We start from the raw sequence: 17,207 nt of genomic DNA, 5'->3' as shown, positions 1-17,207 counted from the left end.
GTACTTAGCACAGTGCCTGACACATGGTAAGTGCTTAATAAATGTAATTAATTATTGATTAATAAGTTAATCAAGCTCTCTAAGTCAAGATTTGAACCCAGGTTCTCCAATTCCAAATCCAGTGCTTTTCCCCCTCTACAGCTCTCCAAAATTATCAATGATCTCTTAATTGCCAAAATTAAAGGCCTCAATTCTGATGTTTCTTGACTTTTCTGCAGCTTTTGACAATGTTGACCACTTTTTTTTCCTGGATACTTTCTGCTTCCTGGGTTTTTAGGACACTACTCTCTCCGAGTTCTCCCCATATGTGTCACTGCTCCTTCTCACATTTGTAGGTATCTTCCAACACCCTGTTTTGGGCCCTTTCCTTTTCACTCTTTGCTCTTTGCTATTTTACTTTGACCTCCTTACCTCATCACCTCAATTATCATCTCTATACAGATGACTTCCAGATATATATTCAGCCCTAGATTCTCTCTTTAGCTGCAGTCATATATCACCCCAATTACCTTTTAGACATCTCAAACTGGATGTCTCATAGGCATCTCAATTTCAACATATCCAAAATAGTCACTGTACAAACCAGGAGCTTAGAAGGCTCTTATTAAGCAGGGAATGATCAGACTTTGCTATGCTGAAACAGCTTGGCAGTGCCAATAAGCTTGATCAGAATGTGCTGTGTCAAAGCAGCTTATGCTATAGAATGAGGTTCCGTGTGTCTATTATCCTTTAGCCATAAGAATCCAAGTTCCTGGGCCCCTGTTATGAATAAAGGCTAAAGGAAGAAGTCTTTATCTGCCCTAAGATTTTTCATTTCAGTGGCACAGTAAGTACTTTTGAGGCATCCGCTACATCTTAGCCTTACAGGACTGGACAATCATAGCCAATAGCCTAATGTTTACTTTTCACTGAGTGTTGCATGACTGGAATTCAAAGTCACTCAGATATTACTTAGAAGTGTCAAGGATTACCTTTTCCTCTGATATTTATCTCAGCATTTGACCTGTCAAGATTCAGGAAAAGCTTCTTTATAAAAGCAAAGTCTATTTTGAAGCCTATTTGAAACTCAATTAAGCACCAAATTCTAGCAACTCTCAACAACGTGATTTGGGTTGTTCAGTCCATGTCTGTCTTGTCACGACCATGTGGACAATACTAGCCGTGGGGTCTTCTTGGCAAAGATACTGGAGTGGTTTGCCATTCCCTTCTTCAGTGAATTAAGGAAAACAAAATAAATTAAGGAAAACAAAAAGTTGAGTTGTCCAGAATCACCTAACTAGGAAGTATCTAAGAACAGATTTGTATTCAGGTCTTTCTGAGTCCAGGTCCAGTGCTCCTGGCCACTGAGTCACTTAACTGCCTCAGCAATGTAAAGTCAACCAAAATTTCTCTGAAACTTTCCCCCATTTATGGAATATAGACCTATGAGGAGTTTGCATTCAGTAAAATGTAAGTTCCCTGAGGTCAGGGACCATGTTTTCTAGTTGGACGTTATATCTTTAGTGCTTAGCAAAAAGCCTTACTCATTCATAGCAAGCACTTAATAAACACAATTGAACCAGTGATGCTCAAACTTTTCTTCCCTGGGACAAGGCCCTGTTTCTCTGTGTGCCTATTGGTAATGTGGGTATTACCATCATCAAGCTTTACCTGGACTTAAACTAACTTTCTGGTCTTCATTTGACAAAATTCCTTCTTCTGTAGTCTGATCTAGTCAAACTAACTTTCAGTTCCCCAATCATGACACTTCATCTCCCACTCATCCCCTATCCCTGGAATGCACTCACTCCCTACATTTACCTTATGGAGTCTGCCTCTTCCTTTTTTTATTTTTAAACCCTTACCTTCTGTCTGGGAGCCAGTACTGTATATTGGCTCAAAGGCAGAAGAGTGTTAAGGGCTAGCCAATGGGGCTTAAGTGACTTGCCCAGGGTTACACAGCTAGGAAGTGTCTGAGACCATTTTAACCTAGGACCTCCCATCTCTAGGTCTGGCTTTCAATCCACTGAGTCACCCAGCTGCCCCCTGCCTCTTCCTTTTAGATGACACAGAGGTACCATCTTCTGCATGAATCCTTTCCTGATCTCCTCAAACTATTTATGCCCTCTTCTCCAAACTACTTTGCATTTCATTACTTGGTATATTTTTATATTTATTAGCATACTGTATATATTTTTACAGGTAGTTGTGATCTACCCATTAGAATATAAGCTCATTGAGCTCATTACAAGTAGTGTTATAGAATAAATGGGCTTGATAGAGATAGAGAGGTAGACTGAATGCTACCACTGCCAATTGGGAGACAGCAGTGCCAGCTCAGATATGTGGCTAGAGCAAGAGATCTGAATCTTGGCACCTAGCTAGATGTGGTACCACCTCCCTCCTTTATAACAGTACCCAGGCAGGATCCTTCAGGTCAATGCATGAATCTCCCTATCAGGTCCCACCTGGGGTTGATTAATGATGGTTATTGGTCTCTATTAGCCTTGGACACGTTTATCTGACTGCGTTGCTCCCTTCCCAGAGAAGTGATGACACAACCACTCCAGGAAGGTACTTGAATAGCTTTATCTATATTTCTAGCAAAGAAGGAATATTAGGAAATGGGTAGAGGAATTGGGAAACCCTAAACTAATGTTGATAATAATAATCCCTCAGAGCTGTAGGCAAGTGAGTGATTCTGGCTTAATCTAGCTCCTCTGGCTCAGCCTGACCACAACAAAACCAGAGCAAGCAAGCTGCTGTTTGATGTCTTTCAGCTTCTTCTTCTTCTTGCCAGATGTTGTTATGCCTTTTACAGCCTTCAGGTACCACCCCTATCAACCCTCTTCTTCTTCTCCTGCCCACTTCCCAGATCCCTCCTGGGCCCTGGGAGACCTAGATAACTAAAGATGTTTGAATTCCTAAATATCTAGGGACAGTAGAATAAGAAGATTGATGGTCTGGGTACAGGTTGGCAATGTTAATCAGGTACAAGACAGGAGTTCTTGCAAGGTTGAACCAAGCAAGTCACCAATCCCAATAGATCAGGGTCCACAGATCTCAGGTCCAAGGGAAGTGAAAGGAACCAAAAGTCAGGGCTGCCAGGGTATTTATACCCCCCTGGCCAACCACTTTCTCCCCTGTCCTCATGGCCTCTGGGAACATTCTGATTTCCAATGGTCAACACCTGTCAATCAACAGTGAGACTCTCACAGTAGGTGTTATTTTCTTCCTTGTGCTTCTGCTTCCATCCCTAGCATTTATCAGAGTACTTGGCAATTAGTAGGTCTTAACAAATAAAAACTTCATTAATTGATTGCTATTCTATAATTAAGACTCCCTCCTCATATTGCAGAAAACTCTAAGATAAATGAAGAGCATGAGGGGGGGAGTGGTATAGAAGTAAAGCAAATTGGTTCACCCCATTTATAAAGCTCAGGTTGGTTAAGAACACTACTGCTATTCACTAGATGTTTGATGCTTCACAGAACCACTCCCTATATTCCCCAAGTATCTTTCCAGAGATGTTCTCATAGGTATTATAGTCACCTACAGCACTGAGAACTATTTTCTAAAACGTTTCTCCATATTAATAATCTTGACCAAATGTTTACCTGCAATAGTAATGGCGACCAAATTTGGCCCAGTGGTCTCGAACAATTTCCTCCACACTCTGTTTTCTGGCTGCAATGATTGAAAGCCAGACCAAAACAGCCCAAAGTCCATCCTTTTCACGAAGGTGATCAGAACCTAAGGGAGAAACAATGTTCTACTTAGAGCTAATCTTTGTTTGTAAAGACAGATTTTAAACAAAATCAGAAATTATCTTAGAACTTTTGTTTGATTCTGGATGAAAATAACTAGATGAAAAAATAATCTTTTGAGCTAATACTGATACTCATGGATACATCTATATTTCTACAAAAGAAAAAAGTTATTGCATTTCAAATAAAATATATACACCTGTCAAACTATATATAAACAAACACACCTATGGCTTGATATTCCCTATTTGTAATGAATGAGATAAAAGTGCTAAGATTATATGCATGTATATAGTAGTATCATTCATGTATGAAGATAAGTATTACTGTTATTCAGAAGGAGGAAAGAAGCAATTCCACAAAGGCCTCTGAATAAATGGTGGGTCTAAGTATGAATGGGTAGAGCTCCATGTTATAAATCAGAGTAGAGAGAGTGTTGGACTTAGAACCAAGAAGGCCTGCATTCAGATACCATCTTTGACCCTTAGTAGTGAGGCTATAAACAAATCACTTGATGTTGATGAGCCTCTGTTTTCTTCATCTGTAAAGCTGAGATGAAGATAATACCTGAAATGCTTTCATTATAGGGGCACTGTGAGTGAATCAATCAATAAACATTTATTAAGTACCTGCTGCATGCCAAGCACTGTCCTAAGTATTTATTATTATTATTATTATTACTTGACTCAAAGGAAATAATGAATTTAGAGTACTTTGAAAACTTTAAAGTGCTAAGTTTCAGTTACTTCTGTTTCAAAAATTATATGGCAATATTTAAATGAAAACAAGAAAAGATATACTTTATTCTTTAACAATTTATAAAATAAATTTCATCAGTATTGGCCAGTTCCCAGGAAAACACATTGCGTAAGCTCTTTTTGCAAAAGCAAATAATTGGAATCTAAGGAGTATTCATCAATTGGGGAATGACTGAATAAACTATAGTATGTAGATTGTTATGGGATACTATTATGCTGTGAGAAATGATGAAGGAAACAGATTCAGAGAAACCTAGGAAATTTTATATTAACTAATATAGAGTGATGTGAGCAGAAATAGAATAATTTATATATTAACAATATTGTAAAGACAAACAAAACTTAGGAACTCAAATCAACACACTGACCAAACAGTAATTCCAAAGACCATATGATAAAATATGCTGTCCACATCCTGAATATTAGGGGTTGGACTCAGAGTACAAATTGAGACTTTTTTTTTACATGTCCAATGTGAAAATTTGTTTTGCTTGGCTATACATGTTTGTAACAAGTTTTATTTTTCTTTCTTTTTCAGCTGCAGCAGAGGGAAGTGGGTGGGAGAGAAAATGGATTTCCATTAATTGAAAAAAAATTAAATTAATTTTTAAAAAAATACAAAGAAGAGTACACAAGAAAGGTCAGAAAGTAAGGCAGGCATTTTGAATTACGGGGGAGGGTATGTGTGTGTATATATACATATATATGTATATGTATATATAGAAGAAAGTTATATGGTTTTACAAAATTTTTTATTAATGGGGAAAAAGAAAACTCACTGCATAGTTACTCAGGCATCTAATTGGGAATCATAAACATTCTTCCTCAAGGAACCAAGAGAGCATTTATTTACTAGACACTTCTTTATTGTTCTTATCTATCAGTATACCTGATGAAATGACAAGCCAATAATTCTCTCTCTCTCTCTTTCTCTCTCTCCGTTTTAAGCACTTTTCTAATAGCAAACCTAAGAAGTAGGTAGTTTAAGTATTATCAACTATTTAAGAAGAGGAAACAAACTCATAGAATTTAACTGACCCTTTCTAGCATCATATAGCTAGATGTTTTGAATCCAAGAGCAGAGTATACACATAGCACCATGCTGTATTGTCTCTTAAAAAAAGATTACCAGGAAGTTGACTCATTGGTTTTCAGAAAATAAGGATGAGGGACCAAAGACTCATTGAGGTTTTTGAAGCTAAGATTATCAATAACCAAAAATGGATATGTCTTTGAATGCTCTCAGACCCTAATCAGCTCTGATACAGTGAGAGAGAGAAGAAAAAGAGGAAAATAAAGGGAAGATAAAGAAAAGGAAGGAAAGGAAAAGAAAGGAAGGAAGAAGGGCAGGAAGGAAGGAAAGGAAGAAAGGAAAAGGAAGGAAGGAGAAAGGGAAAAATACCCGAATCATCCTCACTGGTGCAGAAAGGCTATCTCGACATCTATTTCACCTACCTACAATTATATTTCTCCTCCTTGTTATATTCACCATGTTGAATGTTGTTGACTCATGGATTTTGATGGCAAAATAGAAAAGTACCTACACAACTGAGAAGCAGACACTGGCCAAGGCAGTTTAAATCAAAAGGAAAATGAAACTACCCATCCAGCTCCTATTAGTGCTGATAAATAGACAACTGATGGAATGTCTAGGCCGGTGCCCATGGCTGTCTTTGTATAGTGAACCTTCAGTATTACTCATCATACCATCATGTTACTCTAACCTCATCTAACAAACTCTTTGCACTGCTACAAAAATGGAAGTCATCTGGAAGGCACTGGTACAGCTCCATGATTAGCTGCCAAAAAAACAAGGCTGGGAAATACTGCCCAACAGGACTACTTCGAGACCTTTTGTCCTTTTATAGCTGAAAAATCACATTTATTTACTGGCCAGGGCAAAATACCCTCTTGTCCTAAGTCATGAGCTTTGCTTTTTAAATAATAATAATAATAATAACCATCAGCTGGATTATATTACCTGGAATACTAAACATCAGTGACTATTAAATTTGTATAAGATGTCATAATTTAGCATCAGAGAGATGTGAGGTACTTTTAATTTGTTCAAAGCATCACCCCAACCATTTGTAGCCAACAGCCTAGTAAATTTTCTCTTGGCTTGTAAGAGTTAAAGATTTGCCAAGTTTCACATAGGGTCAAAGGATCAGGTGGGGAAAAAAAACCAACTGTGCTGTTCTAATCCCCATTACAGTCTGAAGTTAGTCTGGGCTGATAACTACACAGCAATTACATAGATATTTTCACTGGAAGATCTTGGTGTGCTTTTGAGAAAGGGAAAAAAACAACCTTACTTTTAATGTCTATATGAGGTAGTTGAACCATATCTTTGCTACACTGACAAGTATCCTGAGCCAAAAAGGCAGAACTTGAAGTTTTAAACAGCTTGCTGGAGTTTAGGAAAACTGGTATTTGGAAACATTAAAGTGAATTTGTAAAAACACTGGTAAGGATCTTTAAGCAATTATAAGCACATCCTAGACTTACATCTACTGCTATCCCCAGATCACTGCATCTTCTTTATGTTCACTTCTATTTAATCAGACTGTGAACCAATTGGATTGGTACAAAAGCTAACTCTTTTGTCTTGGGCATCTTTCATATCTTATATTGTATAGTCTCTATGCTCAAGAAGGAAAAGGGATAGCGACAAGAGTTATCTATGAAGGGCAGCTAAGTGGCTCAGTAGATAATGAGTCAGACCCAGAGAGAGGAGGTCTTCAGTTCAAATTTGGCCTCAGACACTTACCAGCTGTGTGACCCTGGGCAAGTCATTTAACTCCCATTGTCTAGCCCTAACTGCTCTTCTTCCTTGGAACCAATACTTAGTTCAAGTCTAAGACAGAAGGTAAGGGTTTCAGAAAAGAAGAAGACATCTATGCACTGAGCTCTGAGGGGCCTGCCACCTCTGTATCTTTGGTCTTGTGATACAAAGTAAAATAAGCAAAACCAAGAGAACAGTGTCCACAATGATCATAATAATGCAAAGGAAAATATGAAAAGGCAGCAGGATGAGGGCAGAGATTCACTGTAGCAATGCAGTAATGTATTGCCGAATCTTGACCCTAGACACCATTTGATGAAATACAAACTCCTTCCCCTCAGACTGGAGGCAGTGGAGACACACGATATTAGACTTGGCTGGTGTGTTGGTTAGCTTTGTTTAACTTTGCTTCTCTGTTACAAGAAAGAGTATTATAGTGGGTGGGGAATACAATATCTTTATTTAAACCCTTACCATCTGTTTCAGAATCAATTCTGTATTGATTTTGACCCCAGGACCTCCCATCACTAGGCCTGGCTCTACAGTATTGTGTTTGTTTTTTTTAAAGCATCAGTAAAACTTTTTTAAAAGGAAGGATGAAGAATCAATCAATTGATCAATAAACTTTTTTAAGGGTCTACTATGTACCAAGCACTGTGCTAAACTCTGGGGATACAAAAAGAATCAAAATTCAATTCATTAAATATTTTTTAAGTACCTATTATGTGCTAAGCACTAGGGATACAAGAAGAGACAAAAGACAGTTTCTGCCCTCAAGAAGTTTATCATTTAATGGAAGAGACAACTTGCAAACAGACATATACAAAGCAAACTATGTACAAGACAAAAAAGAAATGATTAACAGAGGGAAGGCACTAGAATTAAGAGGAAATGGGAAAGGCTCCCTGTAGAAAGTGGGATTGTAGCTGAGATTTAAAGAAAGACCTGGAGATCAGAAAAAAAAGAGGGGCAACTGGCTTTTTGATCACAAGGAAGGAAAGTGGTGAGAGGAAAGTCACTCTATAGCGAGGTTGCCATAAAACTGGGAATCGCTTCAAGTGTTAGACAAGATGTATATTCACAGGCTCTTAGATCTAGAGCTTGATGGAACCTTAGGGTTATCTAATCCAATACCCTTATTTTTCAGAGAAGGAAACTGAGACCCAGGGAAATTACTTAGCTTTCTTCCTCTAGTTTCCTCCCCTGTAAAATGAAAGGGTTGGATTACATAGTATTACATAGCAATATGGCAATATATAGTAAGGGTGTGGGTGAGGATTTGAATCCAAGTCCTCTAACTCAAGAATCAAGGCTTTTTTTGTATTACATTGCCTAATAATTCCACTATTGCTGTCAGTATTGCAAAGAGACACACACACACACACGCACGCACACACACACGCACATGATGAGGAACATTAAGATGATAAATATTTAGCTAATAGTTTAAATAGAGAAGAGTTCTCCCTTATTTTGCATTTTCTTATGCTCATACCTGCTACCTCTATAGGTATTAAGATACTCAGTGAAATCCCTGGTAATGTAGTTTTAAGAACCCACCTGTGACAATCCTATATATTTATACCTCTGTAGTTGCATCATTGATAATTTTCTGATACTATACATTTCTAATTTCTTTTCTGACCAAATATTGATTGAATACTGACTTAATTAAAAAGGTCATTAAGAAAACTGAATCTTATTATATGTTCTTTTAAAAAAAAACCCTGACCTTCTGTTTTCTAAGACAGAAGAGCAGCAAGAGCTGGGCAACTTACCCAGAGTTACACAGCTAAGAAGTGTCTGAGACCAGATTTGAACTCAGGGCCTCTCAACTCCAAGCCTGATGCTCTATCCACTGTGCTACCCAGCTGCCCCGACAATGTATTCTTAAAGTTGGCTCTATTCTTGCATCTCTAGATTTTTCTAAGAACTGAGAAATAAAACTTATGACACAGCATTCCTTACTTCAATAAATCAGAATTATGTCCTGAAGGATGGTTATTCCTTTTTTCTGGGCTTAAAATTCCCATACCTGGAAATAGGTCTAAAAGAGGTTATTGTTTTTTAACCACTTTAACAATTTCACTAGTTCCCTTACCATTTGTCAATGCTGAGATTTGCTTTATCTGTAAACATCCCAGTTGTTCCTTATAGACAATTGTCTTCTTCTAGCTAAAAAAGTACTCTTATGTATGTCTTGACTATTTAAAAAAATGTAATTCCCAATTACCTCCAAGGAATTTTCTCCAAATAGTAATGATGATTTGTAATCTGAAACTCAGAAGATTAATGAAACCCCACACACATAGCTAATGGATCAAGTCATCACTGCTAAAATTCAGATTCAGAAATTCTGTGTTTATCTGATCAAGAAAATATAGTTTCCTATCTTCACCTACAATAAGGTGCCATGAAATAGTGTCTTAGGGTAAGAATGATGGACATAAACAACCCTCTTGTTTGAGAGAGAATGCTTAGAGGTGACTGGCATGAACTAGGACTCTTCTTTTTTGTTCAAATTTGGTGATAAAGGAGAATGGGCTCTGGGCTCTAACTGGATGCCACTGGCCTTCCTCAGGGAGGTGACTCATTCATTCTGGAATCAGCCACAAGAACATGACTTCTTAGTCTTTTTGCCTAAATAATTTGTGAAGATTTTAACCAACTGTGCTGATCTAGAAAAACCATTCAAAGAAGGTCACTCAGTGGAAGTTTCTGGCAGGTTTCTCTAGCTAGTAATAAGACAGGAGACAGGAATTAATAGCATATGACTTAAACCGTGCTTTCTATGAAGCCAGTCAGGATCAACTATTTTTGCTAAATTATCTCAGCAGTTTTACAAACATGGGATTCCATATGGGGCAGTGGAAAGAGAACTGAGTCAGAAGTCACAAGACCAGAGCTCCAGCCCAAGCTTATCCACAAACTAGTTAGAGGTGCTTGACTCCTTTGTATGGTCTCTTTGGCCTCAGTTTTCCCAAAAATGGGCAACTGGATAGAGCACTGGGTTTAGAATTAGGAAGACAGATCATCATGAGTTCAAATCCATCCTCAGGCACTTACTAGCTGTGTGATCCTGGGCAAGGCACCAATTTGCCTCAGTTCCTTATCTATAAAATGAGCTGGAGAAGGAAATGGTAAATTGTTCCAGTATCTTTGCCAAGAAAACTCCGAATAGGGTCACAAAGAGTCAGACAAAGAGACTGAAAATGACTGACATCCCCAAAACCAACAGGGCTAGATTAGCTCTCAGATCTCTTCAAGCTTTATCATTTTATCAAAGAACAATAAAGAATTATACATTTTAGTAGCTTATGAATGGACAAGAGGCTTTGAAGGTCCTATACTTGGCCAAAAATCTCTTCTACATTATCCACCAACATGGCCATCTAGCCATTGCTCAAAGACCTTTAATGAATGGGAAATCTCTACCTCTTTAGGTAACCCATTCCACCTAATGGTGACTCTAACTTGGAAATCTTTCCCCTATATTGAGTGGAAATGTTACTCAATAAAACTTTCACACATTGCTATGACCTCAGGGGATACCCTTTCACATTCTTGAGAAATAATAATTATTATATTCCCCTTGAAGTTTTCCAGATTAAACATATCCAGTTCCTTTTAACTATATCTCACATTGGTTTTCCTCTCACCTTCTTGATAGACCTCTGGATGCTCTCCAGACTGTCAGTGTGCTTTTTTTTGGGGGGGGGGGTAAAACTCTCACCTTTTGACTTAGAATTAATGCTAAGTATGGGTTCCAATGCAGAAGAGTGGTAAGAGTTAGGTAATGTGGACTTAAGTGACTTGCCCAGGATCGCACAGCTAGAAAGTATCTGAGGCCATATTTGAATCCAGGACTTCCCATCTCTAGGCCTGGTTCTCTATCCACTGAGCCATCCAGCTGCCTCCAGTGTCCTTCTTAAAAAATGGTACCCCAAAATGAATGAACAAGCATTTATTAAGCATTCATTAGATGCCAGGCACTGCTCAAAGCACAGAAAATACAAATAAAAAAGTGAGATACTCCTTGACCTATAAGAGCTTGCATTCTAACATATTTTATTTCAGTGCCATGTGCTAACTATATATTTTATCATTTCTGTCTCATATTAATCTACTACAAAAGTTTAGTTTAATGCCATTGCTAGAGGAGAACATTTGGAGAAAAACTCTAGGCTAAACTATACTCCTTGCATCCCTAATGCCATTTGGGCTTAACATAATTACCTGTCTTTCCAACTTTCAAATATAAATATACATGTATATATACATGTGCATAAACACATACATACATAAGTGTATATATGTGTCCGTGTGTCTGTGTATATGTGTATATATCAGCTGCCTGGTACAGTAGATACTCTACCTAGAGTTGGTAAGATTCATTTTTCTGAGTTCAAATCTAGTCTCTGACACTTAGTAGCTCTGTGATCCCAAGCAAGGGTCACTTAACTCTATTTGCCTCAGTTCCCTCATATGTAAAATGAATGAAAAGCTATGCCAGAAGAAATGATGAACAGATTAGTTTTGGAAAAACATGGAAAGTTCTATATGAAGTTATGAAGAGGAAATGGGAAGAACAAAGAGAATATTATATACAGCAACAGAAATATTGTTTGAAGAATGACTTGTGTATGTCCACCTCCAGAGAAAGAACTGATAAATAGAAATAAGACATAGTTTTATATATACATATATTATTTTTTATAAAAGGCTGCCTTCTCTAATGAGGGGAGGGGAAGGAGACAGAGAGTTAAATATATATTTTAATATAACAAATAAATAAATTCTAAAAATTAAAAGAAAAAAGAGGGAAAGGAAATGGCAAACCACTGATATTTTTTTTTAAAACCCTTGTACTTTGGTGTATTTTCTCATAGGTGGAAGAGTGGTAAGGGTGGGCAATGGGGGTCAAGTGACTTGCCCAGGGTCACACAGCTGGGAAGTGTCTAAGGCCGGGTTTGAACCTAGGACCTCCTGTCTCTAGGCCTGACTCTCACTCCACTGAGCTACCCAGCTGCCCAAACCACTGATATTTTTGCCAAGAAAACCTCAAATGGGGACATAAATGAAAAGACAACTAAGCAACAGCAACAATAATAATGTACTTATATATCCACATATACATATTATGTATGCATATACATGTACATTTGCATAATGATAGGAAAGAGAGTCAGATTCAGAATCAGGATGAGCTGATTTCTAACCTCAATTCTAGGGCAGCTAGGTGGTGCAGTGGATAGAATACCCAGCCTGGAGATAGAAAAACATCTTCCTGAGTTCAGAACCAGCCTCACATACTAACTTGCTGTGACTCTGGGCAAGGGACCTAATTCTGTTTGCCTCCGTTTCCTAATTTTTAAAATGAGCTAGAGAAGGAAATGGCAAATCACTCTAGTATCTTTGCCAGAAAAACCCTGAAGAGGTTACAAAGTCAGACTCAACTGAAAAATGACTGAACAACAAACAACCCCATTTCTCACAGGATCATGTCAAGTACACCAACTTTCTAGGGACCTCAGCAGACCACAGGCCAAAAGAGGAACAGTCCATCTCTAAAAGGTTCACCATCACTGCACTATGCCATCAAGCTGCCTTCTTTGCTGTCATTCAATCATCTTTCCTCCCTCCATCAGACCACAAGCTAATGATGAAATGATTAAAACCCCAAGGGCTACACCAACCAATCTAATACTGTTTTTATGTAGTGTTTCAGATCCTTATGTGGGACCCCATATTTTTCCACCACAGAGGTCAATAGTTTTTAAAGGATTCTAAAGGGAGTTTTGGCTTTCAGGCTGTTCAAGGAGGCTCCTGGGGGTGTCAGTCACAGCACTGCTGAGATCTGGCACACAATTCATATTGAATTGCACATGTGCACACACAGCCCATCTTCTTCAGAGAAATGCTCTCCCAGTGCTGGTAATGCTGTCAACACAACCTCCATAGCCTATTTCTGTACTCCAGTAAGTATTCTTCTGGCCAATGTTAGCAACATGCCTTTTCTTCCTTCCCATAAATCCTTAATAGAGTCTCCTGAAGTTCAGTAAAGCTTACTAAACTAGCCACAGATGAAAAGAAAGCAGAAGCATACTCCATAACTGAGAAAATGGATCATTTGAAGGTCGATGTGGTACAATGGTCAGTTTTTGGAATTAAGTTTATATTATCCTGTTCAAACTATCATCATAATTTCTAACAAGAAATAACATTGGAAATCACTGTAATAGAATTACTTGCAACCACTCACCCAACTACTACCCCTGCTACTAATAACCCAGTTCTAACTTTTCCTTTTGGATGACAGATTTGCTTGTATCCTTCTCCCTCTGCTAACTCAAACTTATGGTATCCTTTGTCTTAGACTACTCTTTTTCTGTCCCTGTTCCCTGATTCCAAGTCTTCAGGTATCTCATATTAGCCTTAAAAACTTCACTTGGGAAAGTGAAATTGTTGCCCGCAATATGGTTTACTGTTTTTAGCATTACTGGACTTCATGACTCTTTTAAGAATGCCCCTGTGCCCATTGATTGGGGAATGGTTGAACAAATTGTGGTATCTGATGTTGATATAATACTATTGTGCTAAAAGGAATAATGAACTGGAGGAATTTCATGTGAACTGGAAAGACATCCAGGAACTGATGCAGAATGAAAGGAGCAGAACCAGGAGAACATTGTACATGGAAACTAATACACTGTGGCACAATCAAATGTAATGGACTTCTTTACTAGCTGCAATGGACAACACAAGGGATTTATGAGAAAGAACACTATCCACATCCAGAGAAAGAACTGTGGGAGTAGAAATGCAGAAGAAAACATATGATTGATCACATGGTTCAGTGGGGATATGATTGGGGATGTTGACTAAATGTTCACCCTAGTGCAAATATTAATAATATGGAAATAGGTTTTGAACAATGATATATGTATAACCCAGTGGAATTGCTTGTCACTCAGGAAGGGGGGAGGAAAAAGGGGAGGGAAAGAATATGAATTATGTAACCATGGAAAAATATTCTTAATCAAATTTTTTAAAGAATGCCCTAACTCCCAGGACAGATGGAATAGACTGAGGTATCTATGAAATAAATGACAAGAGCAGCAGATGATGCTGATTTTTCTTACTATTCCAAACTTCCATTCACCAGAAGGTATTGCAAAGCTCATGATGGTGCAGGAAACAGCTTCATTTCTCAGCCCTAATAATGACTTGCATATGCCTAAAACCATATACTTAATTTCTATGCTTTTGTGTCTAAGCTAATATGAACTAACTATCCCATTTCTCACATAGCCTCTGTAAGATTCTATAAAGATAGAGTCATTTCTGCTATTTGAAAGCTAAGCATTATGTGAAAAGGATAGCAAAAGCTGAGTAATATCATGTTATCATAGACTTGGAGTTAGAAGAGACCCTAGAAGTCATGAGTCCAACCTCCTCATTTTACAGATGGAGAAGCTGCAGCCAAAGAGTTTAAGTGACTTGCCCAGGGTCACACCATTAGTCAGTCACAAATGGTTTGGATGAGGTGATTTAGAAGCCTGAGAAGGAAATTTATCAACAAGATATCCTAAGCTCTTTTATAGCCCTAAGATGCCGTGATTCCATAAAATACAGAGAAACATTATTATATCAACCACACCTATTGTTTCATGCTCCAAATATTCACAAATGTAGATTCCTAGAGTTGGGATGAATTGATAAAGCATTGGATTTGGAATCAGTAAAAGAATGATTCAGACCCTATCTTTGCCATTAATAGATGTCTTCTCTGGATTCTGTTGCTAATTCTCCATATTATCGCTACCATGCCTAGAAGTTCAATGCAGTGGAATGGTTTGGAAATGTCCAGGAAAGAAGTGAAGATCATCTCTATACAAGGTTTCTTGTTTACAAACTGCCTTCCTCATACATATTTCAAGTAATTCATGTGTGTGTGTGTGTGTGTGTGTGTGTGTGTGTGTGTGTGTGTGTGTGTGTACCCAGGTTATACTTGAGGAAACAGATACTCAAAGGGGCTAAGTGACTTTTCTAGACATAAACATTAAGTGTCAGAGGTTAGAGTTCAATCCAGGTTTTTTTTATTCCAGGTTCAGTGTTCTTTCCACTATCCCATGTTGTCTTTCATAATATCAAGTATAACAAAACTTACCTGTACCAAAGCTCTCTTCCCCACACAGAGAACACCTTCCTGAGTCCATCAAATTTGAGAAAAATCTCCAACCTGCTGGGGTCTCATATACAGGGACTTTCAATGACTTGGCCACCCTAAAAAAATAGAAAAATAATAACAGTTAATTCATATATTCTTTTTCTTTTCTCTGTGAAAATAAAGGTATCCAGAAATACTGCACCAGTGTCTTTTGTTCATAAGTTTATGGGCATCATTTGACAATATCCATGTGGTAAATGGAAAAAGTGTTGTATTTGGAAGCCAAAGAAAACTGAGATCAGACCCCAGCTCCGATATTTAATAACTCTGACATATTTTCTCTGCAACACAATTCGATCATCCATAAAATAGGAATAATAATATCTTTAAAATATAACTCACAGAAATGACACGAAGATCAGCTGTGATAATATATGCAAATTACTTTTAAGTCTTAAAATACTATACAAATTATATATTCAATTTAATGTTATTGTCATTATTAGAAATTTCAAGATCCCACACCATGGCATAAGTGGTAAAAGTGGTTAATTCAACCAAATAAAATGTAAGTCTGGGCTTCTTCTTTATATACATGGTTCATAATGGGGTTTCCAAAGAAAATTGCAGTAATCTTATAGGGAATAATTATATACTGATATAATAGAAAGAACACTGTTGAAATCCTGTTACTTATATTCCCTACCTGAGTGATATTGGGCAAGTCCCTTAACTTCTCTGGGCTTCAGGTTCTTTATCTATAGAATGAAAAGTTTGGACTGGTCCAGTTTTAAAGTTATGATCCTCCATCCTGCCTTACTGATTTGTGTCTCTATTTTGGATTTTCCCCAAATTTATATACCTTTTACTTATTCCTGAGCTTCTCCATCCCTGTGATAATAGTGATTTTATGATTCTAGATAATTAGAGGGCTGGTAGGATAGGAGAAGGAAATGTTCTGCCCTCTGCTCACTAAGCCTAGGGAGGTCCTGGATGCTGATGGTGCCATAAAAAAGAGATAGTGGTGAGAAATTGCTAGGTCATGCAGCTGGCTTAGCATTCACTGTCTCTGGGAACACCAAGACAGTTCCCAGTGTAGAAGGTGAAGTCCAAACCAATTATCCAAACCTTAGTTCTTCTCTAAGTTAACAGTTTTGTTGGAATATAATTCAGCAAAATGGTTTCTGATAGTTTCCTTTATTTTATCTTGAATTGTTTTTAATTCTCCTTTTGATTTTTAATGTAATCTTATTTTCTTCTCTTTTTGAAAATCAAACTAGTTGTTTATTACTTTATTTGTCACTTAATGTGAGCGGTTTTAGTGTTTTGTTTTTGCTTTCAATGTTAATCTTTTTATTTTCAGAATTTCTACTTTGATATTTAGTTGATTATTTTTAATGTGCTAGTTTAGGATTGTGAAAAATTGAATTTCTAATACATTGATTTATTTTTTCTCTCTTCTGTTGATGAAAAGATTTAGAGATATAAAGATATAGAAATATAAACATTTTCCTAAGTAACTCTTTACCTGCATCACATAAGTCTGAATATGCTGTCTCGTTGTTGTACATTATTTGACAAAATTTCTATTATTTCTTTGATTTGTTCTTTGATCCATTAATTCTTTAGAATTTTGTCATTAAGTATCCAATTAACTTTTAGTCCTTCATTTAAAGATCCTTTATTAAATGATATTTTTATCCAATTAAATCTTAAACATCTATCAACATCTCATCCCAGTGAAGAGT

At 37.3% G+C, this 17,207-nt stretch overlaps 1 protein-coding gene across 1 annotated transcript in view; it reads right to left on the bottom strand.

Annotated features, from left to right (window-relative positions):
• The window catches only part of PGM5 (phosphoglucomutase 5), a 229,360-nt gene that overhangs the window by 65,596 nt on the left and 146,557 nt on the right, over positions 1-17,207 (bottom strand). The window contains exons 7-8 of the mRNA XM_044659347.1: positions 15,460-15,575; positions 3,597-3,732 (exon numbers count right to left, since the gene is read on the bottom strand). Of these exons, the coding sequence (XP_044515282.1) occupies positions 3,597-3,732; positions 15,460-15,575 (252 nt within the window). The remainder of the gene's footprint in view (positions 1-3,596; positions 3,733-15,459; positions 15,576-17,207) is intronic.

Source organism: Gracilinanus agilis, chromosome 1 (genome assembly GCF_016433145.1).
Source record: "Gracilinanus agilis isolate LMUSP501 chromosome 1, AgileGrace, whole genome shotgun sequence".
NCBI lineage: Eukaryota > Metazoa > Chordata > Mammalia > Didelphimorphia > Didelphidae > Gracilinanus > Gracilinanus agilis.
Note: the sequence above shows the minus strand (reverse complement) of the source record. Positions and strands in the feature narration are given on the sequence as shown.